The following is a 21,852-nucleotide window of genomic DNA, read 5'->3' as shown; positions in this document are numbered from 1 at the left end:
GACATGTATTATGAGTTTTTGTGCAAATATCAGGTCGAGAAAGCCCCTGAGATCAACTGGTGTGATCTTGTTTTCAGAGGCTTGATCCTCAGGTCGTGGACGTTTATAGTGTAGTTTGTGGACCCCAAAAATGAAACTTTTAGATCTCCATTGTGTCTCACATTAAACAAAATCATGAAGAAAATGTCTTTGTACCCATGGGTTTTTTGTTTTTGTTTTTTAGGCTATAGTTCAGATGTCTGTGGAGTTTGCACAGCAGACTGAGCTGGCTCGAATCAACAAGCGTGCCCGTGAGACAAGCTCCTCCATGCAGACCCAGTCGGACGAGGAGGCGCTGTTGGACGGGGAGAAAGAGGAGCCGACTCCCAGAGATTCCCTCACTGCAGGCAGCAGGCTGGAAGAAGTTGAGAGGGAGAGACTGGAGAGGGAGCTCGTAGAGAGGGACACTGAGATTAGGAAGTTAAAGGAGGAGCTGCAGAAATCTGCAAAATCAGGACCTGAGCAGGTCAGTGTCATCTACTCAGCCGTCATATGCAATGTGTGCATCTGCTCTCCACTTTCAACCAACATCACACATACATTTATTCCCTCTGACCGACTTATTTGCTGCTGTCATTAATTTTAAGATGTACCATGTCACAGTTCAGGTGTTGCATCTCTTGGGTTGAATCTACGTTATATATCGTTTATTTTTTTTAAGTAGTAAGAGTAGTATTGCTTTTTGGCTACTCTTACCTGAGAACTATGAGCTTGAATTTTGTTCCTGAATCTGGGATTTTTTTTATATGCAGAACTTTAATCAATAATGTGGAGGAAGCAGTTTGGTTCTGTATTACAATATAGTTTCACATTTTGCATACACACACCTACTTCATTAAAAAAAATAGTTTTTAAGTATTTTAGTCAAATGATGCTGTAATTTATGAAATTTGTAAAGTTTCATCAACTATCTACCCTGCGTGCCCTGATTTCCATGTGCTGATTGAATATAATGTTATTTTTCAAAGCACTCCTCCTGCCTTCACCAGCCATTTACTGCATGATTAAGCTTTAACTGTGTGATAGCAGAGGCTGTCATTTTGAGTTTTCCTTGTGGTACGAGTTACTCCAGCCCACTCTCTAATATAGTATAGTAAAAAAAAAAACTACTTAAAAATACTTAAAAAAAAACGTTCATGCACAACAGTAAGTGGTTTAAAATAACTGTAATGATGAGAAAAATGCATCTGGACCTTAAATTATTCATATGTGTTATGGTATTTACTTTGGGTCTTTGCAGAGACATTTTCAAAGTTAAATTAAGATGTGGAAATGATCCACATCTTAATGATCCACAGAAATAAATAGCAAAAACTTTTCTTTCTTTCTTTTTTTTTTTTTGATAGAGGCAAATCTTTTCAGCCTAAAAACATACAGTCGGTCTATTTACAAACTGTGATGCTGAAGCTTTCCGTTTAATCTCAAAAGTACAATTTTCAGAATCAGAATACTTTACTCACTAAATCACTAAAGAAATTATGTGGTTACAGTTGCTCCAAGACAATTAGAACAGTAACTAAATAAACTAAATTAAATAATACAATATATCACAAAGTTCACAAAATATAGGCAATGGCTCTAATATATAAATATTCATATTATAGCAGAGAATATCTCTATCTATCTATCTATCTATCTATCTATCTATCTATCTATCTATCTATTTAATAATATATTATATATATATATATATATATGTATATATATATATGTATATATGTATATGTATGTGTATATGTATATATGTATGTGTGTGTGTGTGTATGTATATATCTTCTAGATTAATGCATATTTATCAGTTGTTTATTATATCAATGAATTCTGTGCAAAAGAGATCCCTGGTTCAGCCAGAGTCTGACTGAAATTGGAAAAATATCAACCTCCACACAACTAGAAAAGATCAGTTACTATCTAGTGTTTTTTGCTTTTTAGAGACTAATTACAAGCTGACTACTCAGACGTTGAGTGTGCAATACTCGTGGCCTTTGGTTGACCACTTCTGATTGCATGGCAATTACAATGAAAAGTTGAGCCGTTTTGCCTCCAAACGGTCGGTCTGGCTCAGGCTGACTGCAATCACTCTCAGACAGTGTGAACGTTTGCAAATAATTTCTGGGTAATTTAGAAAAGTAGACAAGTCGGCCACACTCAGCTGGTTACCCTGGTTATGTTCTGGTTGTAGTCCTATTTAAAAGCAGCCTTGCCAACTGCCTGTTTTTCTGGGGGAAGGAGGGGGTTTGAAATTAAACCATCTGAGTCTCTGTTTCATATCTAGAAGGTTCTGACTGGACTGGATGCTATTAGCTAATGTGAATTTCTATAGATGGCAACAGATTTTCAAATTCATAACACAAGGTAGCAATAGCTCTGGTTGTGCTGTTGTCTCCACGCAGCGTGTTCCCTGGAGTGACCGAGACATTGTACAATTACTTTTTAAACCAGCTTTGTTAATTGTGGTTCCATTTAGGAAAAGAATTTAAAAAATCCATTTAAATTTGTTTTTGTAATACTCAGAAATAGATGACTAGGGTAGTTTGCATATTCTACAACATACCACAGACACTCACAGTCTGACCTTGGTTTCAGTGTCAGTGCCTTAAATGCATTTTCCTGTTTTCAGGTGTCACAGTGTGCAGTGCTGTGTTCTTACTAAAGAATATTAGGAAACAGTAGCATGCAAAACATGTGCTGAAATAGTTTAAATAACTTCCGCTCGTATTGCAAACTACATTAACACCTGGCATGTAATCAGTCCAGTAGAATGTCTGGATCCACATTAGTTAGCAGTTTTGCAGAAAGATGATGTCTCCAACTATTTATTTATTTTGGTTTGTCACTTATGATTTGAGCCAAACTAGTAAACTGATCCCATAAACTGTTTGTTTGGGGGAAACGATGGGATAAACTTCGCATTACTGCGGCTCTTCCAGGAGGTGGAGCTATCGCCTCTGCCAGTCTTTGTGCCTCAGGTGCACCTGTTGCCATAGCAGCACAAAGATAGTAGTGTTTCTCTCAGCTCCAAGGGAGTTAAAGTGTGTCTTTGTGTGCGCTTGTAAAAAGGCCAGTGTGTCTATGTGCGCCTTGCTGGGCCTGATTTGAATTCACTTTTACTAATGGTCGCGCACGCTCAGCACGCTCTCCGCTGCTGTCGAGAGTTTTCAGGAGTGTTTACGCGGCCGAAACTTTGCAATGACGGGGCTGCTGTCTGTGTTTTCTCTGCTGCCCGTCCAACCCTTAAAGAAGGAAGATGGCGGTGATGGAGAAGCAGAGGACGATGATGATCCAGGCGGGTCGGGAACAGCGAAGGCTGATGAACGCAAACGGTCTTCACAGGACGACGAAGATTCTTCTGATAAAGAGGCTGAGAGGTACCTCTGCATTCATGCTTTCTCAGTATCAACACATCACTGTTGTGTGGACAGATGCTCAGTTTGTTTTTATGATAGCCTGTTGACTGAGTGCCGCACACATATTTATCTATCCAGTTGTTCACATGTGAACTCCTCTTCAGTTTTTTTTTTTTTTTATGAGTTTAGTACTAACTCTTCATCTTCTGATGATTTTTAGAAACTTGTTGCGTAAAGCCAACATGAAGCTCAGTCAGGTGCTGGTTGAAGTCTTGAAGACCACAGCAGCAGCAGAGGAAACGATGGGCCTCCACATGCAGAGTCTGCGTGATGCTTCCGGTGCAGCACAACTTCCCCACTCCACCACACAGTCAGCCAATACAGAGCCACTCCGACTTTATAACACAGGTGAGCAACATCAAGATTCAGCAGTAATTCAATACTGAATCCAGTTATTAGCCAAAAACAAACAAGTGAAAGAGCAGACTGCAAAACTTCAAAATATGATTATGTGTTTGGACTAAAAATACTGCTGATAGTAGCTGACCTTGTAGTACGAAAGTCATCATCAAAAACGACACTGATTAATTTCTTGAGATTTCTTTAAAACTCTAGACTTGAATTTCAAATTTGATTAGTCTCGCTCAAAACACAAAATAAAGCAATAACACTACATCCAGTTATTTTAGCATCTGTAGCTGCAATTTAATTGCTTCTGTGATTAATAGGAAATGCAGTACCATGTGCCTGAACAAGGAGATGTTGCCTTCTGTGGAAAAAGTTGGCAAGCGAACATTTAATGCGATCAGATGCAGATAACAGTGCTGATGGTCGTATAATTGAGGTGTTAGAAAAGTATTAGATTGACCTAAATGGATGATTAAAGGTGAGGGTTATGTCTCCATGGAGGCTAAGCACAACACAGTCTCTTGTTAACTTTAGATCCTGGATTCATTTGTTATTTTGATACTTCCTAAAAAACATAGCTGCTCATAGTAATCAGTGACCTGCAGGTCATCAATAGGACATCAGAGGTTAGACGATTGTTTGGCTAACCTGGCGTAAGTCCAATGTTAGACTTTATCATGCATGCATTTCAGGTTGTCACTGCACAGACACTAAACATGTCCGCCCGTATGCCTGCACTCTCCAAACAGACTGAGAAATATTATAATAAGAACATTATAATAATACCCGTCTGTGGAGACCACAAGCGAGTATAATCCTTATTCTTCTTACTTTATTTTTTGGGGGGAAATATTACCTCTAAAGAGGACACTGAGGATTACAACACATTCTTGGCACTTTTGTACAAATTCCTATTATAACAGACTTTTGCTGATTGCAGGTCAAAGTGGAATAAAAAGCCAAATAGTATTTTTAAAAAGTATGGTTGTGCTTATCTGGGAGGCATTCAACGTAACACTTAAGTCTTTTTTTTTTTTTTATTGCACAAGTTTTCTCAAAAGCTTGTTGTCCCATGACTGATATCGGTCATAAAGTCCAGCCAGTCGTGTATGCACGGTAGATCGGGGTTGGTCTTATCACATACTTTCATGCAAAACAGTTGGAGCTGGTGAATCACCGACCTGTGTGACGTTTATATATGCAACCGTGACAGCACTTTATCTCATTTCCCCTTTTTAATGAAAACATATTTAAAACACAGTTGAGCAACAAATGCCTGTAAAAGTCACAAAACACCACACATAAGTGTGCCCGTGTTGCACAGCAACTACAGCGCGTTAAGTGTTTTTGTGCCACATCAATTCATTAACTTTTCTGTTAGTTTGTTTTGCATTACCCCCCACAGTGTGAACTCTTCCAAGTTTTGTTCCCAGGTTGCATAAGAAGTCTTTCATTTAAGAACAGAGCCAGTTGGGTTCCACACATTTTTTTGTGGTTACAATTAGAGAAACCAGCGTCATAATAAAACCGGCTCGTGTCCTTCAGAAGCTGCTTTGTCCTGTTGTGCTGCATCTTTATGTCGCGCTGCCTTCTTCTTCTGCTGTCATGATACTGTGTGATTATGAGCTTAATAACATAATGTGAGTTACATAATCTGTCAGCTGTGTTACGGGCAGTTATGCGAGTGTGCTGGACCCGGTTTGAACTGGATGATGTGTGCACGCTCACCCTTATTTTGGTTATATATTTAGCACTCTTTGGCATATGACTAGCATTTTTAATGCTTACCAAACATGAAGCTTTAAACTGCTGCGTCCTTACTTAGCATCTGTGAGTCCATGTTGCTTCCCCGCAGTACTTTGGTTAATCTCAAATTAGGCACCACTCAGGCCCTAACTGAACTTTTAGATACAGACTATTAGATTTAACTTAAAATATGCACACGTTGAAACAAACATGATGCATTTCTGCCTTCTGTTGCTCTGGTTAAATTCCAGGTTATACTTCAGGACGTTTACAGGGCGGTGAGACTGGTGCAGACAATGTGAGCATGTGGTCCAGAGAGATGAAGACTCCTGAGGGTCTGGAAGTGTCCCAGCAGATGATGGACAGTCTGCTGCTCGGGCCAGGGCCTCAGCTCGAGAACGAGGAATATTTAATGGGAATCAGCAGCCGACTGCAGACAGCTCTGGAGAAAATGTTGATGGCCATCACTGATACCACTAACCAGGTATACCCCAAGCATTGTTGGTTGTTAATGATTTGAGTTGTCCCCTTCCATTCATTTATTAACTTTTTTATTGGGTAGCTCACCTGTGAGTCTTATCTTAATGGGCAGATTTAGTTATTTTTAACCCAATTATAATAAAAAAAATTATTTAAGCATGCATAATAATAATAAAAAAGCCCAAACAATGCTTGATCTTTTTAATATTTACTGGTACTCTCTGCATCCTGAGACTTGCAAAAGAAGACGAGTACTGCTCCCTAAATATGAGGGAAGAGCTGGCAGGAAGTTAGCTTACCATACAGGCTAGAAACAAGGGGAAACGGCTCATGTGGCTTGCTCCAAAGATCAAAAATCCCCCAAAAGTACCTCTTTAACTAACCGATTAACTCAGTACATTTCATTAATTAGCAAACCAACTCATAAAAACCATTTCCAGGGAACCAGAGGTATCATTCTCCTAATTAAGCCTTCATTAAGTGATAATAAATTAAAGTTTAGCAAGAGCCCACAAGCTTTAATATTTGACATTTTTCTTGCTCTGACTCATTTTGACACCTTGCCCTAGCTTATTGTCCTCTGTCCAGTGAAACTGGTTCTCTGTGGGTTCAGGTTTCAGAACAATCCCTCATGAATCACCCTGTGTTTATGTCCCTAAAAGTTACCAATAAACAGAAAGCTCCAGTGACACATGTAGGCTTTGTCAAAGTATTTAAATGCACACACTCAACTCCGTCACCCCGCTCCCCTTCTCTCGTTCTACTCCTGTTCATGGAGACATAATAGGGATGAGGTGGCAGAATGTGACTGGCAACAAAGTTGTCCTGTCTAGAAACTCGTGCACACAAAAGAGCAGCCTCATTCCCAGCGGTTGCCTGTAGATACGAAGAGTATTTATACAGAGCTTTTGTCCGGCCTCCCAGCCTATCGTAGTCCAGTTCCACCAGAACAACTCCATCCCCCTCCCCTTAGGCCATCCACGTAGAGCATATCCTGTGACAACGCGCAGAGACGAGGCCAGTCTAACTAGGCCAGTGAGCGTGTTACAGTAACTGAATGCACAGTGTATCACCCCAGCGGCTGAAATTCATGTGTTATTCATGCTCGAGTGAGCTTTATCGTGGCAATCTAAAAATAGCTTTAAAGAAATTTCAGGCTGTTGTTTTAGCATCCATTTACACCACACTGTTATTTATGGAATCACTGGTTGTTAGGGGTTTTGGCGTGTTTGTTTGTTTTTTCAAAGGGTATATTCTCCAAATTTTGTTAAGAGTAATAATTTGGGTTACCAAATAATTTTAAGCAGCAATACCAGAACTCTTCTAACAGAGAAACATGTGCTCTAGTAATTTTAAATAGTTACTTTTAACCATTCTCTGGCATCATATAGACCAAATAATTTTATAAAGGTAGTTAAGAAACTGCTACAAGGTGAAAATGATCCTTATTTGTTCTCCGGTAAAGAAATACTGAAGTTTCTACAAGCTGCTTTTTAATTTGTGTGTACTTCTCCAAGTACATGCAATTAATCGCTCCCATAAACTTGTAATCAACAAAGCCTCTAATGGCGTCTCAGTGATTTTCCTGCTGCTATTGATCCTGTGTTCATTTGTCTTGTCTCTGGCTGGTGCTAAGTGATCATGTCTTGGATTGATGTAACAAGCCCGATCAGGAATGTTAACTGTCTGTTGAACAACTGCTGTAAATTATTTGCCTGGGGAAGGTGTTTGCGTGGTTATTGCCCACTCCCATTATACGTGGGCGAGATGTGGAAATTGCTCGTGTGCAGCAAATTCAAAAGTTGACTCTACAAATGGAGACTTTACTTTAGGTTTGACCAAGAGGCAGCGTGTCAAAAAGCCTTAATTGCTTTTTTTTTTTTTTTTCTGCTGTGCACAGGAAAAGGAATCTGGTTTGACAGCTTTCTGAAGGGAGTGTGTTTTGTCTGTGGTTATTTCTGTGTATAGGGAGTGTGTGTGTGTGAGATCTATTTGCAAGTCTACCTAGCCCTCTGGCTCTAAGGATTGAAGCCACACCTGCTTCCCTCCCACTTTTTTCCCCCCAGCAGTATCCTGCTCTCTGTAATGAATGTAGGAAGTGGAAAAAGTGCCCTCGTCTGTTGAAAATGCTTTTGGATGGTTTGGATTTGAATCTTTTTTTCTTTTTTTCCCCCCTGTGGCAGAAGCGTAGAGATGGGTAAAGGAAGTTTAGCAGTGTGAGAGTATCTCTCGCTGGTAGTAATTAAACCTCGCCTGACAGGAGAGTAGTGAGGGATATTATGGTAAGAGCACGGGAGCATGCGTGGAGCGGGAATGACAGCAACCCTAGAAGGAAGTAAGAAGGAAAGAGTGAGTGACTACAGATCTGAGCGCTGTCATTTCACCCTTGGCCGACTGCTGCTCGGACTAAACAATTAAAAAGGGGGCCAGTGGGAGGCTTCCCGGCAGGTTTGGGTTGCTACAGCGGCATAGTATTGTTAATGAATCTCCAGAGAGAGAAAGCGAGTGGAGGGAGAGGAGAGCAGGCGGGAGCAGATGTGGGGGTGTGAGCTTCACTGAGCGGTATGATATGGTTTCACTTCGAAGAAAAAGAAGAGCAGAGAGAAGGCTGGGGAGCTTTAAAGAAGGCATAGAGCAAAGAAATGCTTGTCTTTGTGTTTACATACCTCCTGCAGTCATGGTCAGGAATGCTCTTTAACCTGCTGGACCCAGAAATGACTTCCACCTGCTGCCGAGGATGACACTTTCTAGTAGGATCATAAAATCCTCACCCTCACCGGATGATTTTCTCTCTCAGCATTTACCTGGATTTCTTTCTACCTCAACCAGAAAGTATGTGATTGAGCTGACGTGAATGTCACCTCCAAAGATTGTTTACTCTTCTGCTGAGCGTACCAAACACATAGAAACTGTTGCTTGGAGCTATCCACAACACTATTCACGCCTTCATCCCCCACTGGACTTCATTGTCATTCTCAGTTTGCCTAGCTCAGCCTGACGGATAACAGCACCTGGAAATCCTTTTTGATGACTTCAGATAAGATTCAAAGTGAGGTTCTCCCATCATCCGTACGTCGTCTACCATGGATTCATATCGCTCTTACTGGAACTCGAGTATGCAGAGCAGCACGTGGCTCGAAGGGGAGGACAAGGATGTGTACGAGGTGGAATCTCGCATACCCCTTCCTCGACCGTTCCCATTTTGCAGCACGCTGAACGAGAAAAACGCTGTGGTGGTGCAGACACAGATTTCACATGTCAATCACAGGACTAGCGGCCACCTTCTTAAAGTCGTCTCCAAAATCTCCCTGCCCACTCCCCCTTATACAGTAAGTTTACACCTGGTAACCCACAGATGGACTGTGTGTAAATTATACTTGTGGAGGTTGTTTGTGCTGCTCTTTACAGCTCAGTAGTTCAGATCTACATATTCAGGTGTGAGTTGAACCGTTCCACGTAGGCACACTTGGTAAACGATTATAACTTCTCTGTGGTAGGATCATGTTACCACTTCCCATAATTTTACAATCAGACCTTTGCTCAGGGAGATATGGAAATCTATGGAAAATGTAGTGTGGAATGAGGTAGTGTGCTCCTGGTTTATTGCGTTTTAATGATTTCATAGCTGTCCACAAGAAAAATATGCCTTCTGTCACATGACCAGCAGGTCTTTGCACAAGGATGATATAATTATTGTATCACATCCTGCACACAACCACAGTTTATTACTCGCTTTAGCTGGCCCTTTACGCAATGCCAACACACATGTTGAAGTTTATCATAACAACATTGCACACAGACACTGCTGAACGCTGTTGTCAAAGCATTTGTAATGGTTGTTATACTTACACAACACTTTTTTAATTTGAACATACTTAATTTGATTTGCCAGTTTTTGTTTCTGCTGTAAATCCTTTGAAAGATGGGCAGTGTAGTGGTATGGTGGTTAGCACTGTTGTGTGGTTGTTCTAAATTGGCTTCAGGTGTTTCTGAGGTCAGTAACAGCTGGGACAGCTTTCAGGACCCCTGTGGTGAAATTAAGTTGGACAAGTTGACAATCTTATTCTTAAATAGACTGATGGATACACTTCAAATCGATATCTGGATCTTCTTCTTCTTTCAGCTGCTCCAATTAGGGCAGGAATGTCAAATTCATTTTACTTTGTGAGCAATTTACAGCCCCTTGTAATTGGGCCACATAGGTGAAACTACCCTTTCTGTCTCAGAAAGGTTGGGGAAACCTGCAGGCAGCTGAGACTCAAGAAGTCACTTGGATGAGTGACGAAACGTTTCTCCCATTGAAAATGCTACGTCCAGATGAACAAAATCAACCTTTTGGGATCCCCTTTCTGTCAGTGTAAAGAAATTTCACTACACATTTAATCCTCAAGATACCTTAATATAAGAAAAAGAAGTATAATTGTAAAGAAATGATGTTGTAATGAAATGAAAAACATCTTAAATTGTAAGAAATAAATATGTAAAATGACAGAAAGTGTATTCATGTGTACAATGAATAGTGTGTAATGGATACAGTGTAGCCCATCCTCCCATTATTAAAAAAAAGAAAAAAAAGAAGATGAATTATTGCCTAATTATTTTGGTGTCTAATTAATGCCCATGTGGGAAATCTTTTATCTGTAAACATAAAGCTGTAAAACTTTTGAAAATATAGTTAAAAGTCCAAAATTTATGCCTTCTTTTACCTTCTCCAAAGTTGTTTATTGGGGGTGGATTGAAGTTTGCTGGGCTGATTCTGGCCCCCCGAGCCTTATGTTTCACACCCCTGCTTTAGAGGATCACCTGCCTCCGTCTCATCCTATCCTTAGCATCCTCCTCTGTCACACCAACCCTCTGCATGTCCTCCTTCACTCCATGCATGGATCTTCTCTGTGATCTTCATATTTTCCTCCTGCATGTTCAACATGATATGTCCAGTGTGTCCATTATCCCTCCTCTGCACGTCAGTTCTAATCAATATGTGCATATAGGTGGTTTATCACAATTTGACACCTGTGTAAAATGACACACACATCAGCAGTAAGAGGCTTAAAATGCTTTTATACGTGGGGTACAATTATAATATCACAATAAAAATAATCATCAAGCTGTCCAAACCAGAATTTAACTTTTTCATTTCAATGAGAGATGTCCTGGTCATCATCTTCTATTCACTGATGTAGAAAATTTAAAGTTGTATGTAAAATTAGTGGGCTTTAATGAAATAGTGCATTTTCACAGTAATGTTTGAAACATTGAGATTCGTTACTGTAAAGACGCCTTCATTCTTGTTAAAGATCATCTCTTTCCACTTCTCCTCTCAGGTCGAACATGCCCGGATGACCCAGACTGAGCTGATGCGGGAGTCTTTCCGCCACAACAAGGAGATGAACGAGCTCCTCCAGAAGCAGGAGGAGCTGCAGGAGAGGGTGATGGAGGAGGCTCGGGCACGGGAGCAGCTGGCTCTGGAACTTCACCGAGCGGAGGGTGAGGTTTTACTTTTATTTAGGAAAAATCTTCTAATTTATGTTGATTCTTACAAAGTGACTGAAGGAACTGAGCTATAGCTTCATTTTAATTTAAGTGCTGATCAATTTTAATGTGAGCCAGGGAAGCGTTCGTTCTTTGTGGGCCTTGTAAGGGACACTTCCTTTACAGTAGCCTCTTAGACTCTGATCGATGATGTGATAAAGTGAGTCTGACAAATGATTAGAGAAAATGGGGAGAGCTGCATTAAGTGGAAACGCATGTGTGCATGGGGTTGGAGGCTGTCACGGGGAGTGATGGGATCAGCTGTTTGAGAGGCCATCTGTGGTGAGAACTCAGCAAATGGTAATTATTGTTTCTGAGCCTGTCTTTGGGTTTGTGTTTGAACATTTGATTGCATCTGTGTGACAACAACATTATGAAGGACTGTGAATGGTGGTGAGAGTAATCACGAGACAACAAATTTAAATATTTAAGCTATTAAAGTCCAGTAGAGTAGTTTGAATGCTGCGATGGGCCTGGCTGTCCATGTCAGAGACAGCTGCCCTATGAGGGTCAGCTGTTGCACCCATATGCATGCTCACACCAGAAACTCACGGGACCCACTACATCCACTACACTGTCGTTTAAAGCCCAGTTTGGTAGCAGTAGAGTACAACAATTATTCCCTTCTGATTAGCTGTGTGGACGCTGTGAGCAGCGGTGAGTTTATCGCATTTTTAATCTCACTTTTTTTTTTTTTTTTTTTGAAGATCCTGTTGCAGTGTTTGTTTTCAGTAATCCTAGATGAGATGCAAATATTTGATGTCATAAAATAACTTCATACTTTTATAGGTAGGGCTGCAACAGTGATGATAAATTTGCAACTGTACATCACATGACACCTTCTGTCCTTTGACCCCTGATTTAGATGTGGAAAAACTCATTTAGAACTTTTTTTTTAGCAGCAGTAACTTCAAAGAAAATCAACTAATCCTCACTTTATACACACATAAAAGTCTCATTCATCAAAACAGCTGGGAGGTAATTTTCAGTCAATCATGTAAACAAGAGCAGCTGTTCCTTTCTGGTCGTGTCAGGTGCTTCTTCTGTAAGGGAGTGTTTGAAATTTGCTAAGCGTGTGTTTTTTGGACATCTTCTTGTTCACATACCAGTTAAGTGAAAGAGAAGAAAAATCTAGTCCCCATTGTGTGGATAAACCATGAAGCTAAAACCTCAGGGCGTGGCCTTTTCAAACTGGTTTTGAATCAACCCAAGAGACAGGTTCAGCATTGACAAAAGGTACTTGACTTGATGGAACATATTAGATGTCAATGAAAACACAAACAGGTCCTGCTTTTGTTATGTTTGAATCAGGGGAAAAATGCTTTGTCAGATTAGCTGTAAGATCACGATGATGTGGTGCAGTAATTCTTTGCCACCTTAAATGTGGTTGCAGGTTCCCAAGACGCTTACGTTTATCTGGTTAATGATGTTTTTTGTTATTTTAAGACATGTAATCATGTGAGTTTGATTGCTGATCATGGAGAGATCCCTCCTTAGGCAAACTTTACACACACCTTAAGTTCAATTTGATATGTCTGAGATAAAATCACCTGACCGCACAGGTGACACTCGCCTACTGTCTCTCAGTGCTGTCATCAAGTCAGAAAATAGACTCGCGGAAGCTCTAGCAGGACAAAATAAACATTTCCTTATCAGTTTTGAGTGTGTGAATGCCTCCTTTTTTGCGTCTATGAAGTTGAATTGATTTCCTGGTGCATAATGCTTAGTGACCTGTAGATCATTTAGAGCATTTCATTGTGTTTTACAGCTCGGTCACATATTCATGTCGAGCAAAATGGGTCAGACATTCTCACTCGTGTTTTTGTGCCTCAGCGTGCACATATGCACATACAATGTGTTTTGTGTGTCGGTGTGCGTGCGTGCGTGTGTTGTTGGTAACCTGTAATTTTATTGCATCCTTCTTCTTAATGCTCATTCATCTGAATTGGTGCCAGTATTAAAACCCAAAGAAACTCCTTTAGAGTAGATCCGTCAATTCATCAGAGAGCAAAAAGCTGTGAATATGCATAAATAGCTCTTTCTGCAACCTTTATAACAGTTTTTGCTCACATTGTCCACTGTCAGGTCTGATTGATGGATACACGGGTGAACGGGCAGCGCTGGAGGAGCAGTTGCGTCACAAGGAAGAGCTCCAACTGAGTCTCGAGCAAGAGCTGCAGGTAAGGAGGAAAAATATTAATCCAATTACTAAGTACTTGACACCATGATTGTGTAATTCTGCCTCTGGCACATTAGTGGCTCAGATGTAAGCACAGTGACACGTGACGCAGAAGTTTGAATTCAGTTCAATTGTGGCCAAGTCATTTAATAGTACTGGTCTGCACTAGTGGCATATTCATGTTTTATGTTCAGGTTTCAGCCCCTGAAACTTGAGAGCGACGATAAACTAACTGTAAAAACTGATCCTCTTTGTGTGTTAAGTTAGCTTGTTTGTGTTTGTTAGTGCCATGGAGCCACAAAATGAAATGCATTAATGAGTGACATGTACTGTAGTTCATGCTGCGTCCACCACACTCCCAACAAAGTCAGGCTTTCTTGGAATTAGCTGGTTTTACAAAACCTAAAACTCAGTCACGACGGTGGTTATCAACTTTCTCTGTTAAGCGGGGATTTCTGCATCATGCTTTGTCTATACTCTCATAAAAAGAGGCGTTTTGTGTGTCACATGATTCTTCTGCACAAATTGATCCTATGAGTGCCACCTAGTCGAGTCACAGACATTATCTGATTAAAATGATGATAAAAAAAATCTGTAAAATGCAACACTGTTGCAAATAAAACATGAAATGAATGCTGCAGAAAATCGTTAATCTTGGGATTTAGTGCACAGAGCGGTGAAATAAACATTTCAATTCAAGCTCTGAAGCTTTAAACTTTTCACATTTAAGTATTAAAGGCTGCTGTCCTGTAGTCTAATGAAAGAGATGTGAAAATGTCTTTAGTTTGTCAGCAGATTAAAGTGAGATTAATTATTGATTGTTAGGTATTCTTTGTGTTTTTAGCAGCTGCAATTGTTGCAGTGTAACAGTGACTTATTAGCAAATCATAGTAACAGTGCCACTTGCAGTTTGTTCTGCTGTAACTTTGAAGCTGAGCTTGGTGATGTTAGTGAAAATGAGGCACTTGATTTTAAACTGAAACTCATAATCGTGATGTAACTAGCTAAAAAAGATGTATAACTGTGTCATTTCCTTTTGTGTAAGTGAAAACTCCGACTTTAAGCTCGACACATTAATCCCGCTCTCGTAGTACAACCCTGTGTTGATGGAAACATGAGTGCAGCTGAAACAGATCATCTTGGGGTTACTCAGCATGTCTGTGAAGACTGATGATAGTTGTGGTGCAGACTTGAATAATACTTCACTCACTGTACACTAGTAATAATGGTCAATTTTGATTTCAATGTGTGTACCTTGTTTGCCAAGTCTGTTATTTATTTTATCCCTTTATTGCTGATGTGTGAAAGAACTTTTTATCACCCCTGTGTTTATGCTGCTTCTGATTTTGTTTGTGTTGACCCAGGAAGATTACTTGTTACTGCTATAGTGACTAATATGTGCTCCAATTTAATTAAAAAACAAAGACTGATACAAAGACAGATTACAGCATCTGCATCACCCAGTATTTTTAGACAAATACAATAATGGTTATTTTAAAATAAAATTGTAAATTTACATCCTTGAAATGAATCGTTGTCCATTGAACTCCAAAAGTTATGATGAATGAGGCAAATGTAGAATATCAAACGTAAAAAACAGCCCCACATTTTTTGTGTTTTCTTGTAGGTCACTAGTACTCGACTTCATGAGTTGGAGCAGGAGAAGTTTCAGATGCAGGAAGAGCGCGAGCTGCTGTCACGGCAACAAGACGCAATGAAGGAGGACGCCGGGCCCCGTGAGCTTCGTACGTATCCCGGCGTTCCCTTAATGATGACAAAGGAAGTATGTTTTTAAAATGACCCAAAGCAGCTGGAAATAAGTTAACATGGTCTGAACTTTAAACACCAGTTGGTCTGGAGGTCAAAAGGTTACTTGGTTATATTAAATCAATTTTTAATGAGCTGTAATTAGGTAGTGAAAACAATGACAGGAACAGAGATCAAAGATCAACAAGTCAATAAAATGTTTATTTGTTGAATGTTTGATTAAAGCTCCTGAGGATTTCTTAAACTCTTGCTACTGTTTCACATCACACATTTTCAGGTATTTGCTGAAGAAGTGCTGAAGAAACGTCAATGTTGATAACCGTATTAGCTAATTTTTTGCACTGTATTGTCAAAAAAAGGTGTGCCGTGAGTGTATTCTTTCATAAAAACAAAAAACGTAAGTATTCTGTATTTTAGAAATTAAACAGGGGCTCTTTGAGGAACCTTTCTTTTCACAGCGCACTTTCCACAGCCCTAACCTACTACTGTGGCACAGGCAGACGAGCACTGCCATCCTGTCTCCACCTATTTCCATTCTTTATCTCAAGAGTTTTCCTGTTCATTACAAAAACAAGAGCATGTTAAACTCCTGTGCTTTCTCATTCTTCTGTAGGCCTAGTTGAAGCTGCAATGGTTGCAGCACCTGAAGCAGGTGTGTCCACTTTGAGCATGGCTCAGTCGTGTCTATATGTTCTCTTATTTGTCTAGCTGAGTCACGCTGTTTTACATCTCTAACCTTCCAATCCAGCAACTCACCAGCACAGCTTGGAGCTTGCTTGCTATGGGCTCATAAACTCACTCAGTCCAATCACTAACCCGTGCTTCGGCTGTTCACTTTGATTGATTTTTGTCCTGGTTTGTCATTTTTAAATGTCAATGTTGGCACTCATGTTAGCATGATGAAATGGACGACATTTTTATGTAGGCATTGTTTCCTAATCGCCATTCATCTTTATAACTCTACATGGAGTACTTTCCCCCTGCCTGTAAATGCTTATTGGGCATGGATATTGCATTGTCTGGACTGTCCATGTGTTAGACCTGTCATTTGTACTTTTTCACCCTGTTACTTTTGCACTAATCTTCTGGGTTTTGGTACTGGGTGAACCGGTGTGGGTTGTTCACTGGTGGCAGCAGAAGGGCAAAGATGGGGGATCATGTTTGGTGACATGTTTGGAAGTGGATTGAAATGTTGGAAGAGTCTGATTCTAGCCTTTAATTCAGTTGTAAAGGTGACCACAGTGTAGAAAATTAAGACTGGGTTGTTCATTAGATTGTTAGTAGATTATTTTGGTACAAAGCAAGCAGCATTTAATTCACTCCCAAGGCTCTCAGACTTCAGACTCTTCATCTCAACTTCCTTCCATCACCAAAATCAAACCTGAACCAGCGATCATTAGATCCTAACTTTCCGTCCTTCCTTCGTCGCAGACCTGCTGGAGGAGACGGAGAAGCTGATGAAAGAGAAGGTGGAGGTGCAGAGGCAGGCAGAGAAGGAGAACTCTGACCTCCTGAAACAGGTGAAGCTGCTGGAGGTGGAGCTGGAGGAGCAGGTCAACAGGGTGATGGAGCTGGAGAGCACTCGAACGACAGAGAGCGGGGACCTCCGACAGCAGATCCAGGCCCTGGAGAAACAGCTGGAGAAGAACAGGAAGTTTCTGGATGTAAGTGACGATGAGAAAAACCTCTAACCTCGTGTATCGTTTAATCGTGTATGTCATTGTTTCTAAAACAAAACAAAGCAAAAAAATTTCCAGCTTCTTAAAAGTGAACCTATGAGCCTGTGTGAACCACTTCTCTTTCTAGAGTAGGGGTCAGAATTTAGTAAAACTTACACACGTTGCCTACAACCAAGTGGTGTCAAGGTATTATTTGCAGTTTTACAGGACCTTTTCCATTTTCACAAGAATCAACACTCCTCCTGGTCAGATTTTAGTGTAACAGGATGAAATTGTCCTGGTTATGACCGTTTGTGAGCGCCATGACTTCTCAGTGGATTTTAACTCATTAGTTTGTGCAGTGCACCCAAACAATGACAACCAGACTACACATTACAACAACCTGTGATGTATCATAACCAGATAATCTACTGCAGTACATCACAGATGTTCTGGTTATGTAACATTTAACTAAATATATGTTGTTTCTGGACTTTTACTCACACAAATTAATCATTTTGAATATTTTAAATTTACCATGGCGTTATTTTACTACTTTTGGGGGCATAACAGACAAAAGAGCTCTATAAAATCCCCATCAGGGGATCAAATGCCCCCAGATTCCCCATCAGCATAGGAGTTTAAGAATTCAGGATTTTTCCTATAAATTGTCACTTGTCTATAGCTGACAGCTGACATTTAGCAGCACATTCATAGTCAAAATTTACATTTTTACAAAAGTAACCCATATTTTAGACACCTGTTCGTCAAATCATTTAAATGTTTCTGAATAGAGACTCATTTTTAATTCCAGGTGAAACACAGGAAGCAGCTGTAAAGATTAAAGCTTCCTGGTGAAAGTAATGCATGACTTTTCAGCTGCACGCCACACTAGATGGTTTAAAATCCAGCCTTAATGTTCTCATGATATTTTTGGCTGAGCGCTTATCATCTCTGATGATAATGAGTTGTGTTCCCATCACAACAATTGGGCCACTTGGCTGGGATTGAAATGTGGACCGAATGCAAATTCTTTCTATTCTGTGCTGCTGACGTTGGGTATTTAATAATCACGTGTTTGCAAAAAAAAAATCATTTTCTGTTTTTTGGCAACCAGTAGCGTTTTTTTCTTCTTCTTTATTTTCTGTAAAAATGTTCTGGTGATTTTATTCTCATTTAAATCTTTTACTGGAATTAAGTTTTTCCATGTTGCTGTTGTTCCTACATCGTCAAAATAATGCTGGTCCAGGATCAACATTGCAAATGACCAATGACAGTGTCTAAGGAGCTTGGAAAGAACGATGACCTGGATGACTGGGAACCTTCACAGACATAGCCTTCATTTAGCATTAGCCAAGAAGTTTGCTAACACTTTCAAAAACTATCACTAACAAACCAACACGAGTAACCTAAATTTAACTAGCAACAGTATTGCTGTTATACTGTATAAATTAATAAAGAAATGCTTACTATTTGTTCCAGAAGAGAGTTTTATATAAACAAAAGCATCTTTTCTCTCGTCCCCGTACGTTGCAAAGCTGTGACATCACAACAGTGTCACTGGTCATTTGCAATGTTGTTTCTACACAATCATGATGTTGGTGCCATATATCTAAACTCAGACATTAATATGAAACATTCTTTCTGAAAGTGAACAAAGACACATCAGTGCTGTGTTTCAGTGCTTACCTTGCACACAAATTTAGCAAAATCCGTGGCAATTGTGGGCTGCCAACTACAGCGAGAACGTGTTGGACTTAAATGTGATAAACTCCTGATAGAAGATTATTAACAACAAGCAGTATGTGATTCAGAGTTAAACTCATCAAACTAGGCCACCAGCTGGCACCTTCCTTCAGCTCACACTTGTGTAATGCAGGACTGACGAGACAATAAAATCTTTAAAACATTTTTAACAAGTGGAAACGATAGAGGAAGCAAATAACACATTAAATACTTGTACTCACAAGTATCAGTGTAATGTGGTGTTGATCAGTATTGGTCTCCGTCTTCATTATTTGTTGATCTTTCTTTCATCTGTATTTTGGCATTTAGGAGCAAGCTGTAGACCGAGAACATGAGAGGGATTTCTTCCAGCAGGAGATCCAGAAACTGGAGCAACAACTGAAGAACCCACAGAAGCTTCAGGCCAGCTCTGAGCAAAGAAACCAAGAGGTAACAGGAGAAAGCTGCGCTTTCTGCCAGAGGACCAGGCTGCAAAAGAGACCTGTGGTTTTTTTTCTTAGCATAACACTGTTGTTGCACGGAGTCCAAGAGCAGAACAATGGAGCTGATAGAATTACCTGCCTGGCTTCGAAACTGACGCTAAAGACAAATGAATTACAGCAGTACTTTGTGTTTTGTAAGATGCGTAATCGGTCGGTTTCATTTCCGTCAGTCAGTCATGACGATGTAAAACTGAAGCTGTTGGAGGTTTTGGCTTAAACGCTAAACATTAACCTGTAGAGTCAGTTAGGCCTCTCTCAGACAGGCCTGCAGACCAGTTGGCAACCCGCTGGAAACCACTAGTGACTAGTTTATTCCCAGACTGGTTAGCAAGTGGTTGCTGGGGTAAAATGAGTCTGAAAGAGGATGCTGTCACTAGCAGGGTTCTGCGCTTGTCTGTATTCTGCATGGAAGGCGCTGACGTGTCTGCCAACACTTGCTAACTGCTCATGGAAAAATACTGAAACTTCAAAAGTGCAGCTGATCGTCCGCCTGCTAAGTAGAAGTAAAAAACAACACGTCAAAAGGTCCAGTTTTGCATTTTTCCCTAGCAACCTATGGTTGCCAGGGGCCATCACTGACCGATTTCTAGGTTGCATGACTGAGGCTTTACATCGTGTGACACTGAACCTGAGTGATTTGCTTAGCTCCAGCAACTTAAAGGCTAAATTCAAATGTCTATGCTAATCTACTTTCTTATAGTAACAGTGACCCTTACAGCTACCTGTTGCGTTAAGGTCAGTCATAAACCCTCACCTCGGTTCTGCTGGTTATTTTATTTTTTTAGCTTTATTGTATCATGGTAGTGCTCCCATCAGTCGTACTTTAAGACTCAAAAGTTGCCCATATCCAGGGAAAACGCTCTGCTGTGACGCCGCTCGCCCAGCACCAAACATCAGGCAGAGTTGGCAACAAACCTGAGAACAGTGAGCAACTGTTTGCTGACATATGTGCTATATAACCTTTAAAGGATATGCAGTAAGTCGGTGTTTCATTTACAGCAGCGGTCCCCAACCTTTTTTGCGCCACGGACCGGTTTATACCCGACGATATTTTCACGGACCAGCCTTTAAGGTGTTGCGGATAAATACAACAAAATAAAACTAGTACCAGTACCGAAAAAAATACGATTTATTCATAACACACTTGAAAAGACCCAGGAAAACCGAGTTAACGATAACAAAATAACGCTGAAAACCGATAAAAACCCTGAAAACTATACATTTCACACCTGAGCCTCAACTCTCGCGGCCCGGTACCAAACGACTCACAGACCGGTACCAGTCCGAGGCCTGGGGTTGGGGACCGCTGATTTACAGTCAGATCCACTGCCCCCAAGTTGCCAAAAATGGTCATTAAATTTTCAGAACACAGACCAACTCAGACTATGTCCACACAATGGAAAGTCTGGCACAGCATAATTTTTGGTGTTTCCTTTTATAGATTATTTTCCCAGATTAAAGTTGTATTTTGCATAACTTTGTGCATTTGGCCGTGTCTTTGTTGTTTAATCAATTTTTGTCATAAAATCTACTTGAGTATGGGAGGTATTGAATAGTAAAAAGCATTAAACAGCCTCCTTGTCAGCAGAAAATAGATTCAGCAGATTGTTTCGTGCAACTCACCACACTTTTTAATATCCAGCCATCATCTGACCTCCAGCTCACTGCTGGCAAGGAGAAATGTCATTTGGATCAACACTGTTGTCAGGACGGGGCAGACATTAGAATCAGTAATTAATGCCTCAAACCAGTCGACTGAGTTATCACACTCCTCAGACTACTTTGCCAGTAACAGTTTACAGTCCTGTTTCCTATGAAAGAACTTGTTTCTTCTAAAAACTCAAAGAAATAACACTGAGCTAACTTTCCATTAGAAAATGTAGAAGAATGGATTTAGGGACAGATCTGTCGGTTTCTTCTTTTGTGTCTCATGCAAGCTTCTCATACTTCATATGTTTTGACCTGAATAACCAGCTATGATCAGAGTAACCAGTTTTCCTAATTAATGACTGCTGCTTTCTCATTACCCAGCATATACAGTTTGAATTTGAAAGTTTACATACACTTATGGATGTAACAGCTGGTCTCTCTCTGTTCTTTTTAAATTTAAACTTTTGTATAAAATTGTTATTTTATTTTTAACTCTTAAAGATGCCTCATGTGCAATCACTCATCCATGAGGAGTGTGTGTAAACTTTACATCAGAGCTGTAGCTCAGGTTTCGGTTGCTCCTCACCCCAAACATGGCCTGCTTACATTATCTTCATAGACAGCTGTAGCATTTTTATCACTAAGTGCTTCTCTTCCTCTGCCTTCCTTTTGCCCTTGAACTCTCCACCCTGTGGCCCTTTACGCTTCTGCCTCCTCTGTCCCGTGGCTATTGCAGGTGGATGGAGTAACCGTTAAGGTATTGCTTTTAGCTACATGTAAAACAAAGTTATCCCAGAGAGCAGTTAGTGCATTTTAGT

At 40.3% G+C, this 21,852-nt stretch overlaps 1 protein-coding gene across 6 annotated transcripts in view; it reads left to right on the top strand.

Moving 5' to 3' along the window:
* The window catches only part of akap9 (A kinase (PRKA) anchor protein 9), a 65,981-nt gene that overhangs the window by 29,579 nt on the left and 14,550 nt on the right, over nucleotides 1-21,852 (top strand). For 4 of the 6 annotated variants that reach the window (XM_026157289.1, XM_026157290.1, XM_026157291.1 and 1 more), the window contains 10 exons: nucleotides 224-505; nucleotides 3,280-3,407; nucleotides 3,607-3,794; nucleotides 5,792-6,024; nucleotides 11,345-11,507; nucleotides 13,638-13,732; nucleotides 15,359-15,476; nucleotides 16,112-16,150; nucleotides 16,930-17,162; nucleotides 19,212-19,331. In XM_026157289.1, coding sequence (XP_026013074.1) covers nucleotides 224-505; nucleotides 3,280-3,407; nucleotides 3,607-3,794; nucleotides 5,792-6,024; nucleotides 11,345-11,507; nucleotides 13,638-13,732; nucleotides 15,359-15,476; nucleotides 16,112-16,150; nucleotides 16,930-17,162; nucleotides 19,212-19,331 — 1,599 coding nt within the window. The remainder of the gene's footprint in view (nucleotides 1-223; nucleotides 506-3,279; nucleotides 3,408-3,606; nucleotides 3,795-5,791; nucleotides 6,025-11,344; nucleotides 11,508-13,637; nucleotides 13,733-15,358; nucleotides 15,477-16,111; nucleotides 16,151-16,929; nucleotides 17,163-19,211; nucleotides 19,332-21,852) is intronic. The other 2 variants (XM_026157292.1, XM_026157288.1) reach the window with 1 other exon arrangement.

This window comes from Astatotilapia calliptera, chromosome 22, assembly GCF_900246225.1.
Source record: "Astatotilapia calliptera chromosome 22, fAstCal1.2, whole genome shotgun sequence".
Classification (NCBI taxonomy): Eukaryota; Metazoa; Chordata; class Actinopteri; order Cichliformes; family Cichlidae; genus Astatotilapia; species Astatotilapia calliptera.
The sequence above is the reverse complement of the archived record's forward strand: the minus strand, read 5'-3'. Positions and strand labels throughout refer to the sequence as shown.